Source organism: Anas acuta, chromosome 2, assembly GCF_963932015.1.
Source record: "Anas acuta chromosome 2, bAnaAcu1.1, whole genome shotgun sequence".
In the NCBI taxonomy this organism is placed as follows: Eukaryota; Metazoa; Chordata; class Aves; order Anseriformes; family Anatidae; genus Anas; species Anas acuta.
The window spans coordinates 67,308,952-67,325,513 of NC_088980.1; the positions used below are offsets into that span (position 1 = coordinate 67,308,952).

General features: G+C 35.7%; 1 protein-coding gene across 2 annotated transcripts in view; it reads right to left on the reverse strand.

Annotated features, from left to right (window-relative positions):
• Positions 1 to 16,562, reverse strand: part of LOC137850539 (programmed cell death 6-interacting protein-like) — a 33,960-nt gene that overhangs the window by 2,792 nt on the left and 14,606 nt on the right. Inside the window, exons 6-17 of one of the 2 annotated variants that reach the window (XM_068670724.1) lie at positions 15,161 to 15,261; positions 12,591 to 12,722; positions 10,441 to 10,663; positions 9,557 to 9,680; positions 8,683 to 8,860; positions 8,105 to 8,216; positions 7,167 to 7,336; positions 6,086 to 6,334; positions 4,581 to 4,715; positions 3,591 to 3,685; positions 1,098 to 1,230; positions 521 to 732 (exon numbers count right to left, since the gene is read on the reverse strand). In XM_068670724.1, the coding sequence (XP_068526825.1) occupies positions 521 to 732; positions 1,098 to 1,230; positions 3,591 to 3,685; positions 4,581 to 4,715; positions 6,086 to 6,334; positions 7,167 to 7,336; positions 8,105 to 8,216; positions 8,683 to 8,860; positions 9,557 to 9,680; positions 10,441 to 10,663; positions 12,591 to 12,722; positions 15,161 to 15,261 (1,864 nt within the window). The remainder of the gene's footprint in view (positions 1 to 520; positions 733 to 1,097; positions 1,231 to 3,590; positions 3,686 to 4,580; positions 4,716 to 6,085; positions 6,335 to 7,166; positions 7,337 to 8,104; positions 8,217 to 8,682; positions 8,861 to 9,556; positions 9,681 to 10,440; positions 10,664 to 12,590; positions 12,723 to 15,160; positions 15,262 to 16,562) is intronic. The other variant, XM_068670725.1, reaches the window with a different exon arrangement.

The following is a 16,562-nucleotide window of genomic DNA, read 5'->3' on the forward strand; positions in this document are numbered from 1 at the left end:
AACATCATTGTACATATATTAACATTTTCAGAGCCTGCTACTGAAAAAGATGGCAGCTGTTTCCAACTCCTTGTCCTGACTCCAAAAGAAATGAAAAAGCATCAGAATAAAGTACACTACTCAAATGCAATTTGTTCTGTGTACTTCAGCATCTTTAGCAAGATACCAGGATTTAAAAAATGATATGCCAACACTTAGGAGATAAAAACCAACTAATTATGCAAGGGATGGCAACAGTCCACAAACCATGGTTAAGGAACTGCAGTCCTATCTCCTCCTTTTAAAAAGAGGAAATGGGAAAAAAAAGGAAAAACCCTGCAACCAAAATGAATCCCCCCATAAATACCGTCAGCAAATGATTCCAACAGGAATTACATAATTAAAACTAAAAAATCACCACACCTCAAGAACACTAAACATATGTTCAGTTATAAAAAAACGATTTAAATATGTCACAGGTAACAAATAAGTGCTTTTAGATTATGGGTTACACAACAGCGTAAGTACTCCAATAGCATACCCTGGGAAACCTGGATAAGTTGGGTAAGGAGGTCCCTGTGCTTGTGATGGTGCAGTGCTGGATGCACCGACTCCGGGAGCAGGAGGAACAGGAGGAGCTGCAGCAGGAGCTGCAGGAGCTGCAGCTGGTCCAGTTGGTGCAGATGCAGTAGAACTGCTTGCTGTGGAAATCACCGGTGGTGGTGGCCGTGCTGGTGGCTGTGGTTTACCACCCTAACAAAAGAGGGTGAATTAAGTTGGAGCTTCTTTCAGAAAGTCATGGAATTAAAAGCTTTGGTTATGATGATTTACTTTTTTTTAAAAAAAAAAAAAAAAAAAAAGAAGGAGAGACATTCTATATTCCCTTTATATAGATAATAATGCATAGCATCTGGAAAACAGTGAACTTTCCATTTCAAACATACAATTATGAAAACCACTAACTCTCCATGAAGTTTTGAGACTTCTCCCTCTATTTCACTTCTACCCTTCTCTAAATACACCAATACATTAAGGAATTATATAAACAAGATATAGATCAGACTTCCAGAGTATGAACCTTCTATTTCCAACCCACCAATTCTGGAGCATTTACTTACCACCATGGTTCTGGGTGCTGGAGTGGGAGTCGATGATGCAGCAGGCTTACCTCCTCCAGCTGGTGTAGTCTGATATGTAGGCAGAGGAATAGAGGGTGCACTAGGCTCCCTAGCAATGCTTTGTTGCAAATCTCTATTAAAAACAGACAAGAAAACATACAGCTTTATTTACAAATTGTTATACACTTCAGCAAACTATATTAAGAAAAGTGACAAAATAAATTTAATATGTAAAGTCTAATCAAACAATTTAGAGTGCAAATCACTTTCATTACAGAAAATCCTCCAGCCAATCTTTGATTAAATGTTACATTTATTATTCTAATAACATCTTTATGTTCCAGCTCAATACTAGGTATAGATCACTACTCTTGGATATTACTTTGGTAAGATACAAGGAGGCTTTGGTGTCATGTTTTAGCTTCCATTAAACAGTGAGCAGATTTTACAGTCAGCTTGTCATGAAAATTCTGAGGAAGCAGTTACATATTCAGATGGATAGAGTATATTATTCAATGCAAAAGATTTAATACTTGAGATTTGACAGATTCCTCCAAAACACTTCAGGAAGCAGTTAAAGTTTCAAAAAACTTCACACAAAAATATAGTATACAAGATACATAGCAACATATAACAGCTAGAACTTCATACCTGGTATTCTGAAACAGAAGACAAGGGAGACTGACAAAGGCATACAGTCTAGTTAGCAACAAACTACAGGCTTCTATTATATAGCATGCAAAGGTGAGCTCCAAAGAACAAAACTAGCAACTTTACTGGTTGGAAAAAAAAATAAGAGACAAACAAGAGCTCCAAAAAAACTGCCTTTGCAAGAAAACTATCCCTGCTGTATCACTAGGAAAAAGGAATGGTGATAAAGAGCTGGAAATACTGTCTTCGTGCACCATTACATACACTGTTACATACACGTATGTCAAACTACTTTCTGCAGACAGTGGAGTAATTATTCAATGCTGTTATTATCCTGAAACTATCAAAACCAGTATCTACCATCTTAGAAAAAAAATAAGGGAAGGAATTAGCAATTTTCTTCTTAAAACTAAGCTGTAAAGATTGGTGGCTTTCAGAATGAAGTCTATTTTGGCCAACCAGCAACCAAGCACATCAAATGTAGAGCTTAAAACACTATTAAAACTGGTCATCCAATGGGCAATCATGAAACAAGGTCGCCAGCACTACATGAGATACCAGTTCCCCAAATTCATTTTTGCTATATCAAGACAGAACCCACAGCCAGTATTTTGATTTTAATAGGGCAGAAGGGCAGGTAGGACACAGTGCACAACACATACCATTTCAGCCAAAAAACATAGGCTGAGCATACTCAGAAATACATTTGGTAGACATACTACAAATATCCCAAATCCAATCATTTCTGCAAACCTTGAGAGTTTCATGTCAGTGAACAGTTAACACATGAGGAAGTAAAAGAGAGTATCATTGCAAGATTCAGCTGAATGTTATATCAACACTACACCTACCTCTTTAACACTGAATTCTAACATATTAGAGACATGAAACATTTAGACTTAAGCCTTACAGCTTACAGCTTCCAAACTTCACGTATGAAGGAAGGGAGGGGAAAAAAAAGAGGTGGAAGGGGTTGTATATGGTTGCCAAGTATTTTAAAACACAATAACCAAGTGGTAAAAAGCAATTCCAAAAAGGATGAGGTTAGACAAGGTAAAATTTGAGGGCTAAGCATTCACAACAAGGTACATGCACAGAACAGCTGCAGTTTCACCAATTATAGTTTTACTAAGAACTAGCCCTTTTTATTAAAGGCAATGCGCTTTGCTGAAGAAAGCTGAAAACTGGAAAAGGCGAGCCTTTTCAATTATCCTTTCTTCTTACACCAAGTACACAAAAATTACATTTGAAGCATACTACACTAACTTGATCACATGCTAGGGACAAAAACAACACAACTGTTCCCTTCACAGGAAGGATAAAAACTACTTAACTTTCTTCAGTAGCACAGGCAACCCACATAATCTAAATAATAACATAACAGACCAGATCAGACTACAGAGCAGAGACCAGTGTTTTTCCCTCCATCACACTGGGGGACATAGAAGGCAATTATATGCTGAAACACTTAGATAACTTCTCAAACCAAGATGACAGCAAGGGCAAGATGCAGAAATCAAAAGCTCCTCAAACAAAAGAATAAAATAAAATTACCACCAGACGCACACCAAAAAATGCAGTGGAGTAAAATCATGGTAAGATGACACATGTTCACACTGTATGGGAACAGGAAAACAGACTTCTAAGTAGCATTCACTATTTACGTCTATTATTTTTGTAGATTTTCAAGAGAAGGAGAGTAGGGTTAACACACGAGGCAAAGAGGATATAGTCAACACATTCATCCTTTCTTGTGTCATCAAGTACCATAATAAACTTGTCCAAAGATTACCTTCTGATAAATACTTAATTTCTACAATGTTTAAAGTATTTAAATCTTACTTGAGCAGTTCATCTCTTTCAGTCTTGCGAGCAAAGACAATGTCACTGCATTTGTTTTGGAATTTCAGAAGGATTTCTGTCAGCTCATTGTAAAACTAGTAAAGAAAAAATTAACATGCTCAATCAATACTTTCAGACTCTATGCTAGTGTATTTCTACATACTGACCCAGTTATAGGCATTACATTACTACTTTGCCAAGAACCTGCTGTTCCAGTAAAATTTGCTAGTGCATTTGTATTCTTTTCCAAAGTAGACACTAGCCAGCTCTCGTCCTTACCTCTAATATTGTACAATTGTACATACTTATAAGATTAAAAACTACATACATAGTTCAAGACTGGAAAGACTATTTAAAAACAGAACAAAACTTGGTCACTTAGTGAGGAACTACACGGATTTTTTTAATTTTTTTTTTTTTTGTCATTATTCTACTGCCTTCAGTCAGTTCCATGCATTCAATTTTCATTGACATTTCAAAGCTTTGTTTTCTTTTTTTTTGATCTAGCGGACTACCAATTCAATAAATCAGTAAAAGCATTTAGTACTGAAGCAATAAGAGACACATTCCAGAAGCCCAGATCAAAAAAGCAAGTTAAATAAAGCCCTCCTCATCTTTCCTCATGTATGCACCAGCAGTATATAAAACATGGATTTGATAAACTGATTAATTATTATGGGAGAACAAATGAAAATTCTTCATATAAAATGGCTTTTCTGGGTCCTTCAGCATTAGTTACTCAGCTGTAATCAATACCTGTTCCTATTTCAATATAAATCAACACTCAAAAAAGCTTGCTTTTCAGAGAGGAACAAAGTGTTTCACAGCTGTCAAAACAAAATTCAAACAACTCACTGTCCTCACTTCAGCAGTACAATTTTCAAAAACGTACCTCCTATCTAGCATTGACTATGACGTTTATTATGACTTTAGATTCACATCTCACTGTGTAAATAAAACATTCTTCCTGTTCTTTAAGAATTACTTTACCTTTGTGCCTTCTTTTAAATTGGCTACAAGTTCCACAAATTTGTCATTTGCCACAGCTAAGTTCTTCAAAACTTCTTCTCTTAAATTAGATTCATTGTTTGATTGTTTCATCTTTGAAAAATCTTGATGTGCATTCTTAAAAGGAAAAAGGGAAAAAAATGAGCAATGATAATAATGCAGCCTGGTTTCATGTAAGATTCTACACCTCCTGTTCTTAATTTTACTCATGGCTTCTACCCCCTTTTCCCAATGCCTACCTTCATCACCTTCCAGCCACACAAAGTACTTCCTGATACTTGATAACTGCCAAGTGCAGTGGCTATTTCAGAATTAAATGTGTATTAATTGACAGGCAGGAGGTATCAACTAATTATCTGTTCTCTTTGGTTGACCTCCAGGTAATTCTTTAGTTCCTACTATAGAGATTCCTTCAGAGAATATACTAATTAGGCTCTCTGCTGTGCTATACTCCACTGATATTTATAAAATCATCTCAAAAGTTACAATTTTTTTAGAAGCTCTACCTCAAATCTGGTTGACATTGGCAAGCTATTAAAAGGCCAGAGAAGAAGAAAACTGACAAGAGGCTCAGTTGCATCTCATTTCTTTAGGAAAAAAAATTAAAAGACTACTTCAGCTGCCAGAAGCAGCAATCAAACTTGTATTCCAGGACACTCAAATATCAAAGTAATATCCATCAAGATTTTAGAAGTATCTATGTTAAGAAATGTATGAATATAAGATACCTGATAAATGCAGTGCCCATATTGTCATCTAGAAACAATAACGCTTCAGAAAGGGAAAAAATAAGTGCAAGTTGTAGTCAGAAGTCACAAGTAATCTTGCACACAAATAGGCCCCATCATCACTCAAACAATTGTTCTTATTTGTCTAAGCACTAGGACCTACTCTTTTGCCAGATGTTTCAGGTACCTGTCCCTAGTGTTACTGACAAATTAAGACTGAAATAAGTCACAGTATAAGAAATTTTCAATAATTTTTACTTTTGAGCATTACAGATGCTGGAAGTTGAACACATTGTAAATAACAATAAGAAATAAACCAAAATGTTCTTCAGAGACAGAAAATGTCTAACAGACAGCAAAGACAGGTCGCTTCTTATCCCACAAATAACTATCCAGATGGGATGACAGGAGGAGGAAAAAAAGATTAAACCAAACCAAAACTTCTTACGCACAGTTAAGTTTCTTCAAGGGCAAAACCATCTGCAGAATGGGGCCAAGAGAACTGACACTGGAGCTCTGGCAGAGTCTGCTAGAAATCTACATTTCTTTCCAGTGAATACTAAACCAAAACCCTGTATTTTTCCGTGATCAGAGGGATAAAGGAGTATCAATTGTTCTATGACAGTCATAAGCAAAATGGAGTAGAAAGCATATCTACAGAAAAAAAAAAAAAGCTGTAGATTTCTACTGTACTGGAAATGTTGAGGAATTGCTGCTATAGTTTGAGAGCAAAGACAACATACAGACAGGTGGTGGTACCTGAATGTTTTTGAGAAGTTCTTCCTGCTTTTTCAAGGACTCCTGCACTTTCTGTGTGTAACTTCCATAAATTCTGTCCAACTCAGTCACAGAGATAGCCTCCTCATTTATAGCACCATCTTGTGCAAGCGCAGCCAGGAATTTGCTCGTCATGTCAAAATTTACAGCTTTCATGTCATTTTCCAGTTGTTCTCTCTCCTTTTTAACTTCATCCAAACCAGCCAGCAAAGTTCTTAAGACGTTAACCACCTACGTAATAAAATTGTCAAGTTAATGAGTTCTGAAGAATTACTTCAAAAATAAAAAATCTATTATTAGTTTCTATCTTGCACTCCTCACAGATACCAGCAATAATGCTGCATGCACTTCTGTTTACAAATATATTTAAGATGACATTTTAAGGATTCATGACTAAAAATAAAACGCAAAGTAACAAAGACCTTCAAGCATTCCTCAAGCTATATTCTCCTCTACAGTATCTGCTTCCACTATTAACATTGAATTACTACAAATACGATGTTTTTTGTGTTTTGTTTTCAAAAAAAGATCAGGCATCTCACAATATTGTAAACACAGGAATTGGTTTGAAGTAAATGTATTTGATTTCCATGAGAAAAGTTACAACATGAGCCAGGGCTTCCTCAGAAAGCAAACTGGTGTAATTGCCTTTAAAATACTGGATTTAAAATATACTTTAAAACTTAAAAACATACTTAAAAACACAGGAAAACATTTATTTATTTATTTATTTTAAATCTAATTGCCCAAGAGCCTGATCATTACTTTCTATCACCCTATACAAAGTATTCATCAAATACTGCTCCTTTTACAGTTGTTTGTCACCCAGTCTTGCTGTACTTATCAACTGAACTTGCTTACATTAAATATAACAAAATATACTCTAGCAAACTTTAAACAGAACAAGCAAGCAAGTTTTTTGGAAGTACAAGTTACCCCCCTGCATAAATTGGGATAGAAACAACAGCAATTAAGAATCAGCCTCCACATTGGTCAACTTGAGTCTATTTTGTTAGATGAGTAGCCGTTCTATCCAAAACAGAGAATAATTTCCATGCTTTACCTCACTTCCTTGTAATGTTTTTGCAGGATTAGCAGAAGGAATAGCTGCATTAAGCTCTGCCTCTGGCTTACACAGAAGTGCAATTGTATCCCGGTGAGACTGATAGCATTCTCTAACTTGCCCATCTGCTTGCACAGCTTTATTCAAGATACTATGGAAATTGGCTCCCTCTGGTGGTGGAAAGAGAAAACAGGCGTTAACATTTCAAAACCTGTCTCACACCGGACTGGTTTTCAATGTTCTTCAGCAAGTCTTCATACATTTTTATGGACCAGCACATTAAATGTTTGTGTTAAGTCTTAACATCATAAGTTTCCTATACAAGTACGGCTTAAGCAAAGCATCTCTATTATTCAAAGAGGCATATGACAGCATATTAATACACGCTAGTTTGAGCAACTCAGATTTTAAGGCCTGTGCTAAGGCACTTCACTAAGGCACTGGTACTAGTCCCTTGCTATCTTCAAAACAATACATATTAAGTATACAGAAAGCCTGATATGGTGATGATCGTAAGTAATTTAACTAATCATTGCAAAAAAAGAAAAATCAATGACAAAAGAACACCTTAGGAAATAACAAAAAAAAAAAAAAAAAAAAGGATGTTAACACACAAAGACACACTAAACTAAAAGACCCATGTAAGTGGTAATTGAAACCAAGTTCTTAGGAGGGCAGCTATCTTTCGTTATGTACCATCTCTGAAACTTCAGCATTCACATGCGCTCCATGGGTGCAAAAGCAACAAACTCTACAATAACCCTCAACTCTGAGTAATAGCACAGATAACAACAAAGATATTTTACCACACCCTCTCCTAAACTGATTTGTATCTTTAAAGACAGTGTCACAATACTGAACACTACTTATATTTACACAATGAAAATGAACATTTTTAGAACATTCCTAAGATCCAAGCCAAGAAATATTAACTTTACCTGCCCTTAAAGGCTTATAGAGTTCAATGGATGGCGTTCGCTGCCAGCGTTCTTTGAATTTTGTTCGGAGTTCATTGTCTGTAGTTTCTTCTTCATCTAACAACCGTAGGGACTGCAAGAGTTTAAAGTGTTACATGCATTATAACCCCTTGTAAACATGAAATAGCTATAGTATATACCTAGTGTAGAAAACACCACCAACACAAATATCTTGTATAAATTTAATTTGGTAAATAAAAGATACAGAAGACAAATGATTAAAATCTGTACAGAATGTTTCCCTGCCTCCCCCAACTTAATCTTAAAAAAGAAAATACTCGTAAGTGAACATTCATATGTGACAGCCTGGTTTTGGCATGTGTGGACTAAACACTTAAACAGCATGTTTTTTAAGTACTATTACAAGCAGTATTTTTAGTGCTATTACAAGCACTGTGGTTTTAAAATGCTCTTAAAGTTGCAAGCGTTTTGTATAACCATGCACTTTTTCTATTGTCACTTAAAGAAAAGAAGTTGACTGGTAGCGTGTTGTTTTTTCCCCCAAGAATGTCTTGAGTGTTAGCAGTTGATGAGCTTACTTCATCTAAAATTTCTTTGTTCCTTTGTAGCAGCTCAGGCAAATCTTTGATCAGCTGATCAACAGTCTGAATTCCTCCCTGTTCAATCACAGACTTGGATTTGTTCAAAATGGACTGAGGAACAGTATCGCCAGACACATCTTCAATTGCAGCCGGAAGATTGAGGGAAGCCAACACACTGAAAAAGTCAACATGTTATATAGCAACTTGTGTGATGTGTTAGATAACTGTAATATACCCTGTTAATAATATTGCTATCCAAATAAATGATCACACAGTCCATTATCAGAATGGATGCATTGTACAACATATGTTTGAACAGAAAGATCAAACTGAATACTTGAAATTTATTCCTAGACTACACCTCTCTAAAAGCGAGTTTCAAAGCTCTTAAAAGCTAAACAAATCCTAGTCTTCTAGCTCCTACAAAAGTGACAAACATTTTCAGTAACAACTATCTGGTAAATAAATAACCAGCTGCCTTGAGTTACATTCCTATCTTTCAGGTTGATAAGATTTATTATCATTAAAGAACAAAATCTTAGGGGAAAAATATCATATAGTGGATCACTGGTTCAATCAAGCTGACCACTGAAACATGAAAATCCCTGTAGATTAATGGTAGTGGAACTCTTTCTGAGCAAGTGTCAGATTCCTAAAGACTGATGAAAGGCTGAAGAAAATGAATGCATCTGAAGAACAAACAGTATTTCAAGTAGTTCTAAACACCACTATAGACCTCAAATTTGCCAGCCTACTACACAGGAATAAAAAACTTTACTGTAATCTGGATGTTGACAGGCTGCAAGGGAACTAGTATTGAGAGGCTGTTCCGTAGCTCATCTTGATAAAGTTAACAAGAAGCAATACTTACCCATTTGCCAAATTTGTGGCTTCTCTCATCTGGGCTATTAGCCTGTTTACTAGATCGGCCTTTCTCTGGTTATAAACACTCACAGATTGCTGAACTTGCAATGGAACCATCTTCTCAAACAGGTCTACAAGGGAAGGAGCATAAATTACTGCAATTGCACTGTGAAAGTAAAAGGATACAAACATCTTCATTGCTCTTTAGTACAGGTTGTAATACAGAAGACCAATCTACACAGCGTAAGATAGTTCTTCTGTGCTCCCTAGGGTGTGTAAAAAATAAATCTATTTCTACAATTCTCTAGCTTAATATAGTGGATATTTCAATAGCTGTAAATATTTAGATTTCCATCTAAGGCAGAAATTGAGCTGAAGTAATTTAAAAGCGTTACACTGAGAACATCTGTACGACTGCAAGTCATATCTTCCTTAAGGCTCTTTTTAAAAGGAAGGAAAGGAGAAAGACAAGAGCAGATCATTTTTCAGAACTTCCCTGTTCAGAAAAAAAAATGGTATTTTGGAGCTTTACGAAGACCAGCAACTAGATTAGTGAAGATTATATGATTTGATACTTATCCCCAACATTAGTGTTCTTTCTGAAGTTAAGAAGATTGGTTTAATATCGAAGAACAGCAGCTGAGAAAAATCTGAGAATATCTTAAAGATAACATTGCAGATAATGACTTTCAACCTGTTGTTTAATCTCCTAGTATGTTGCTCATCAAGCAGTAAAACAACAACTTAGAAAAAAATGATACTTTCAAAAACTGTGGTAAACTTCATAGATTCAGAAGTAAACATTTACATTTTCATGGTACAGAGGAGCATTAGTGACCATGTGCGTTTCACAAGATAGTAATTACGACAAGCTTCGCCCACTTTGCTTACCCGTGAATTTCTGACTGAGGGGAACAACAACAGGAGTAGACTTCACAAGGCTGGCTTTTCCAATGGGCTCCAAGTCTTTCAGGTCAGGAACACGGTCATGATAAATGAAGTCATTATCTTTTTTGGCAGCTGTAAGTGCACGGTTGATTTTGTCAACCAAATCTTTAACATTTATGTATTCATCATAACGAGACGCCACTGTTTTAATCAAGTCTGCTGCATGCTAGAAAATAAAAAACACAGTTAAAATTAAAATGTTCTCTCTCTCTCTCTCCATTATATTTATTTAGGAAAACAGATGAGTGTCCCAGTTAGCCAAGTGACTTTACTTCCAAAGCATATGGTTGATATGCTTCTTTTCCGTAAATGATGGGGTGGATATTTTTTTGGGTATCAAAATTGAAAAAATAATTTACCAATTAGAATAGTTCAAAAAAAAAAAAAACAGTGGGCAAGTTAATATCCCACAGTAGTTTCACTATGAGTCCCCAAAACCAAAAAGAAGCAAATATGGGTTAGAGGCAGTAACACCACAAAAACCCGTTCTCAAAAAAAGTCACCACGTCATTTTCATGTTCATTTGTGAAACCAAAAGCTCATTTTTGCAGATAAGGTTCAAATCTTGCTCACATGCACAGAAGAGGCAAGAACAGAGTCCTGGTTTTCACACCTGCTACCAACACCTAATCTCAAACTCAGAATCTGCAGAAAAATATTGCTGAAATCCTACTGAACATTAAAATAAAATACAAGGTCCAATGTTTCTTCACTTCCATTTGCTGCATCTACATACAACCCTGATATATCTGGCTTTCCTACACCCAATTTATTTTCAGAGTGATACAGGACAACACCGTCCTTTGATTGTATCTGTTTCATCCTGATCACATTTGTGTTCCAAATACATAAAAACATGTAAGAGGCAATTTTAGTCAAGATTTATGTTAACTCACACCAGTTCAAGAACTCAAGGTTCTGAGGATTGAGAAGTGGAACCTAAGAGATATTAGAAATATATTTAAAGTTTGCTGACATTTTTTCTATTTTCCATTGTGCCAAAAAGCACTCAATAGCAGTTCTGTTCTTTTCTCTCTCCTTCCCCCCCAATACTATACGTTTAATTAGCATTTGCAAGAAACAGGATGACAGGAGAAGATACAGGAGTGTGTCATGTATACTTTAATTTGGAAGTCTACAACAACTGTTCTTACCCTACTCCCTGCCTAATCCATCTTTGATCTAGTTTGATCTACAAAAACAAAAAAAAAAGTATTACTTTATTTCACATGAATTTTTCAAAGCAGCTCATCAGGAAGGATACTAGATCTCTCATATATGTTAATTATGGAAGCAGCATTGTAGTAACTATGGAGGACAGGATTTAAGTTTTACTTTACTAAACATATTCAAATAAAAAGAGAGGACTAATTTCTGACTACATCTCATTCATGACAGTGTTAAAATAGGTAATGTCATATTTCTCTTCAGACTTCACTAAAAAAATCTTAACTACTCAGCCTGAAGGGATACTTCCTGTAACAGAGCATTATGTGGGCTGAATATAAGAAGGCATTAATAGTCCATTACAGCGATATCCTAGAGAAAGAGCTTTGCTAGACAGATTTCAAAATCAAGAGTGAACAACAGGTATATATCTTCATCCATCACCCAGTAACGGTCATAGTATTTGCTATCAGAAGTTCATAATAGGCACTTAATTGTTATACAAACATTCAAAAAAAGTGAAGCTCCATCTAGAAGCAAGCTATACATGCGTAACAGTAACTTTTAAAATGTCAACGTGATAATCCCACATCTGAAAACTTCCCTTGTGCTTTTCAAAAATAATTAAGATTTAAATTGGGGATGCAAGAAAGGATTTAAGTACAGAATAAGAAAATTTTCATTTATTTTAATAAAATTACTTAGGAACATTTAGTTAACATAACAGATGTGCTAATATTCTGAGATAAGCGTATGTAAATACAAAAACACAGACTTAATACGTCAAGCAGTATCAAACTGTCCAAAAATCATTAAAGTGCAGAGATATTTATCTTGGCAGCTGCTAGTAATTTGATTCATTTGATAAACATGATTTAACTTTTTCTTCTGAAAAATGTGAGAAAACAAGTATACATTTTACACACCTGTAACCTCCCAATCTCTTCACCAAATTTCTTCTGCTGTTTCGCCAGGATAGATTGATGATATTCTGCATTGGCCTGCATAATGCAGTGCTTTGCAGCCAGAACAGGAAACACCTCCTGGAAATAAAAATACTGACCAGGGGAAAGTCCAACCACATAAACCACCACAGACAACATGGGATGCAGGAAGAAAAAGGAAGAAGAGGAAATTAGAATCACCCAATTAATGGTTTAGATAGGTTAAAATATTAGAGGTAAATGTCAGAGAACATGCAACTTAGCATGGATTGAATCCAGATTTTTTTTTTAAAAAAACAAAAAAACACGTTGCTGCAAAATTCTTAATGGCTATTATATTAGATGAACTACAATTTAAATTCAAGCCATGAAGTCGCAACATTTACTCCAAAGATTAGAAGTGCATGCACATATTAGAAAGGATAGTTACAAGAACATACCCAAACACCCCCAAGACAAAGCCAAGACAGTATTCTTAAAAGAAGGGAAAAAGGGGAGGGATGAAAACAGGTATTTTTTATGTAATGAAGCAATTACACTTATAACAGCAGAAGGCTATCAAGAAAGTAACTCCAGAATCATGAAAACAAAGAACAAATAAAAGGACCACAAATACTGAGATATAAGCCATTAAAAAGTCATTTTTAGACTTCTATATAAATGCACTTATCTTCACAGGAGTACCAACCAAGACATGAAGAAAACATTATACTGCACCCCACAGCATTAGGCATGGTCTTTGATCAAGGATTTGGCCTTACTGTTTTATTTCTTAAATCAAGGAGCACTGGAAAAGCAGAGTGATGTTTTAAAGACCTCAGTACATAAAAACTGCTTCTTCACATTTGTGCAACCTCACTGCCCCCACCAGAAATGAAAAAAAGAGGACTAATTTTAAAGAAAAGCAGCCAGGGAGGCTGGTTGCAACTGGAGTCTGACGCATCAAATCACCTTCTATTTCACACTCCTAACTAAACACGTAACAGCTCTCAGAGCCGATGTTAACTCATAGAACCAGCAAACCTTATTATGTTATTTCAAATAATCAATTGACAAATTACTATACAACTGGAACAGGCAGCAAATCTATTGTTTAGAGAGATTCACAAGCACAAAAGACAAAGCAGTAATTTCATTTAATCTCATCACCCCTCCGAATTCAATTACAACCACAGTACCTAAGCAAGAAATTGGCCCAATCTGTAAAATGCCAGTGAATGTACAAGAAGAAATAGATGCACACACAAAAGAACCCAAAGTTGCAGCTAGGTAAAATATCTATTTAAAGTTAAATTAGGCTTTATTTTTTCCAAAAATATATGTTAAAAATATCACTAACTGGCCTACAGCAAAGGCATTTCTGTGAGATTTATTGCTTAAAAATAAAAATGCATACTGCTTTTACTTTAGTAAAGTAGCACTTACAGTTTGTATAGCTATCAAGATTCTATTCTACAGTACAAGAAAAGAAAAAAATTACCTGATTTTTTTCCAGAGAAAATAATTGCCTAAGTATTAAAGAGACTTATCTGGCTAAGAACATATATCAACTTGAAGGACCAGACCTTGACCTTTTTCATTTATCAATGGTCAAAATATTTCCACCAAGTTTTCTAATAGGGAAGGCATTTTTTTTTTTTTGCTTTGTTTTAGTAAATCTAGCATATTTCACTTTTGTAACAAGACCAACCACTGCAAGCTGGAATGGTTATTTTAGAGTTCTGAAACTATCAATGAACAAGAAGTAACTGAACATCAGCAGTGTGGGATGTTTCCCATGGATATTCAACCAAAAAGCACTATGTAAACCGATCTCCTACTTTGCTTGATATAACTGTCAGGAGTCAATACCAAAAAATAAAGTACATTTTATCCAAGTTTAAAGTAACTTACACTGCACAAAAGAATTTCTACTGTCTTATGATTTGAATATCATGGGTAAAGCCTTCTTCACTTGCTCATTCTTAAAGTACCGGTTATTTAGTATATATTCAAAGAATGGAAAAAAATCTTCCTGTATATGCCAAAATCAAAGCCACTCACACAGTCAAGCCTGAACAGAGATAACTTACAAATACCAAAATTGTTTTGGGGTGGAAGAAGAGGAGATGGCAGGGAAGCAGACAGGGGACACACTTTCAGCCATATTTTACATTAACAGATAGGTGATCAACGATACTATATTCATCCTGTCACCAAGACAACAAATTTCAAATGAAAACTTGAACACTAGAAGCCAATTAAGCCCCATTAGGAAGTGTTAGTTTGAAAAATAGATTTAGTGTGTTAAGGCATCCCTAATCGTATCAAATATCCCAAGATCCCTTTAAACAAATGTCACAAGTAAACACATCACATTTTTTTTTAATTGCTTAAGAAACAGTATATTTTTCCTCCTAGATTCTTCAATGTTTTTTAAGTTACAGGTTCAAATACAACATAAATGTAGCAATGACAGTCAACTTTTCTTGAGGATAACATTTTACGTGTTCTTCATCAAGCATGTTATGAACAACAGCAGATCCCATGTTATTTCTATGAGGGTTACTAACCTTGGGCAGAGTATCTTTATATTGACATTGTTTGTAAGCATCACCGTAATAATCTGCAGCTTGATTAGCTAGTTTAGCTATGATACCATCTTTCATTTTATCTGGAGTTGGAGAAGAAAAAACAAAGAACAACAATTAATATCATCAATTTTTGAAGATGAGATAATTTACCTGTTTATTTTTAAGCAGCAACTGTATTGCAAGGGTATAATTTTACACGGGTGGAATCCCATTCTTCTCTCGATATCAAGCTGCAGCTTCCAGATTTTTTCACTTCAGTCATGAAACTGCAAGTTCAGTCAGTCCTAAGACAAAGCTTTCAGTAGCTGCTATTATTTATGCAGGATTAACAGTGATGCCTCAGCTCGTACCAAGGGCAAGCTGCCAGTAACAAGCAGAGTTCCACTCTAGCTTTGGCAGCTCCTTCTCAGACCTCTCCTTGTGCCAGCACGTGCATTTGTGCGGTCACTCACAAAGAATTTAGCCAAAATATAGTCAGCAAAAATATATTCAATTTTCAGCAGGATCTGTTCCCTAATCAAGCTCAATGTCAAGACTCAAAAACTCGAAGTGCAGCAGAAGAGAAGGGACTGGTCCTTTCCATAGAGGCCCACACTGAAGTCAACTTACAGCAAATCTAGGAGGCATTCTTTAACATCAGTAACTACAGTTCCTCCAACTGGCATCCACTACTTCACAGCAGAGCCACATCCTCAGCAGCATTCCCCGCCTCTTTTTCTCACCCTGTTCCTAAAGCTAGAACTGTTAAAATGGGAACACACTATTAATTTTCATCTCCTTTCATAATGGCCTCTGGCCTACACTAGCAATTCAGCCTGCACAGACAAGGCAGGCAAACAATGCAAGTGTCAGCCATCTAAATAGCTGCTCTTACAAACAAGCATTTCCTGATTCAGGTGATTTTTGTATACTGCCAGACTGATAAGCATTAGTGGGATGTATGGGAGGGGGGATTAAGAAGCCTTCAGGGCATTCTTACTTACTAAAATCAAATCCCAAGTGAGCTGCTCATTCCAGCCCACACACACATCTACAACACTGCAGACATGAGCTATGACGTAAATGAAGTAAATGTACTTAAGATATGCCAAACAGATCTTTTCACCATGGAAAAGGGTTCAGACATATGGAGAGAAAGGAGTTAGCAACTAACTTTTTTGTTAGTGTTTCTTTCCAGTACACTAAATATTTAATAAAAACAAAACACCTAAATAGAACATCCTTGTAACCCCATCTGGTGTTTGTGTGTATGTGTGTGTGTGCTAGTTACATATTCTTTCACAGAGCCTCAGCTTAAACAGAGAAAAAAAATATTACTACGTTAGCCACATTAACAACAGAAACATTAGACAGTCATTTGTCCATGTAAACAGTTTGGAAT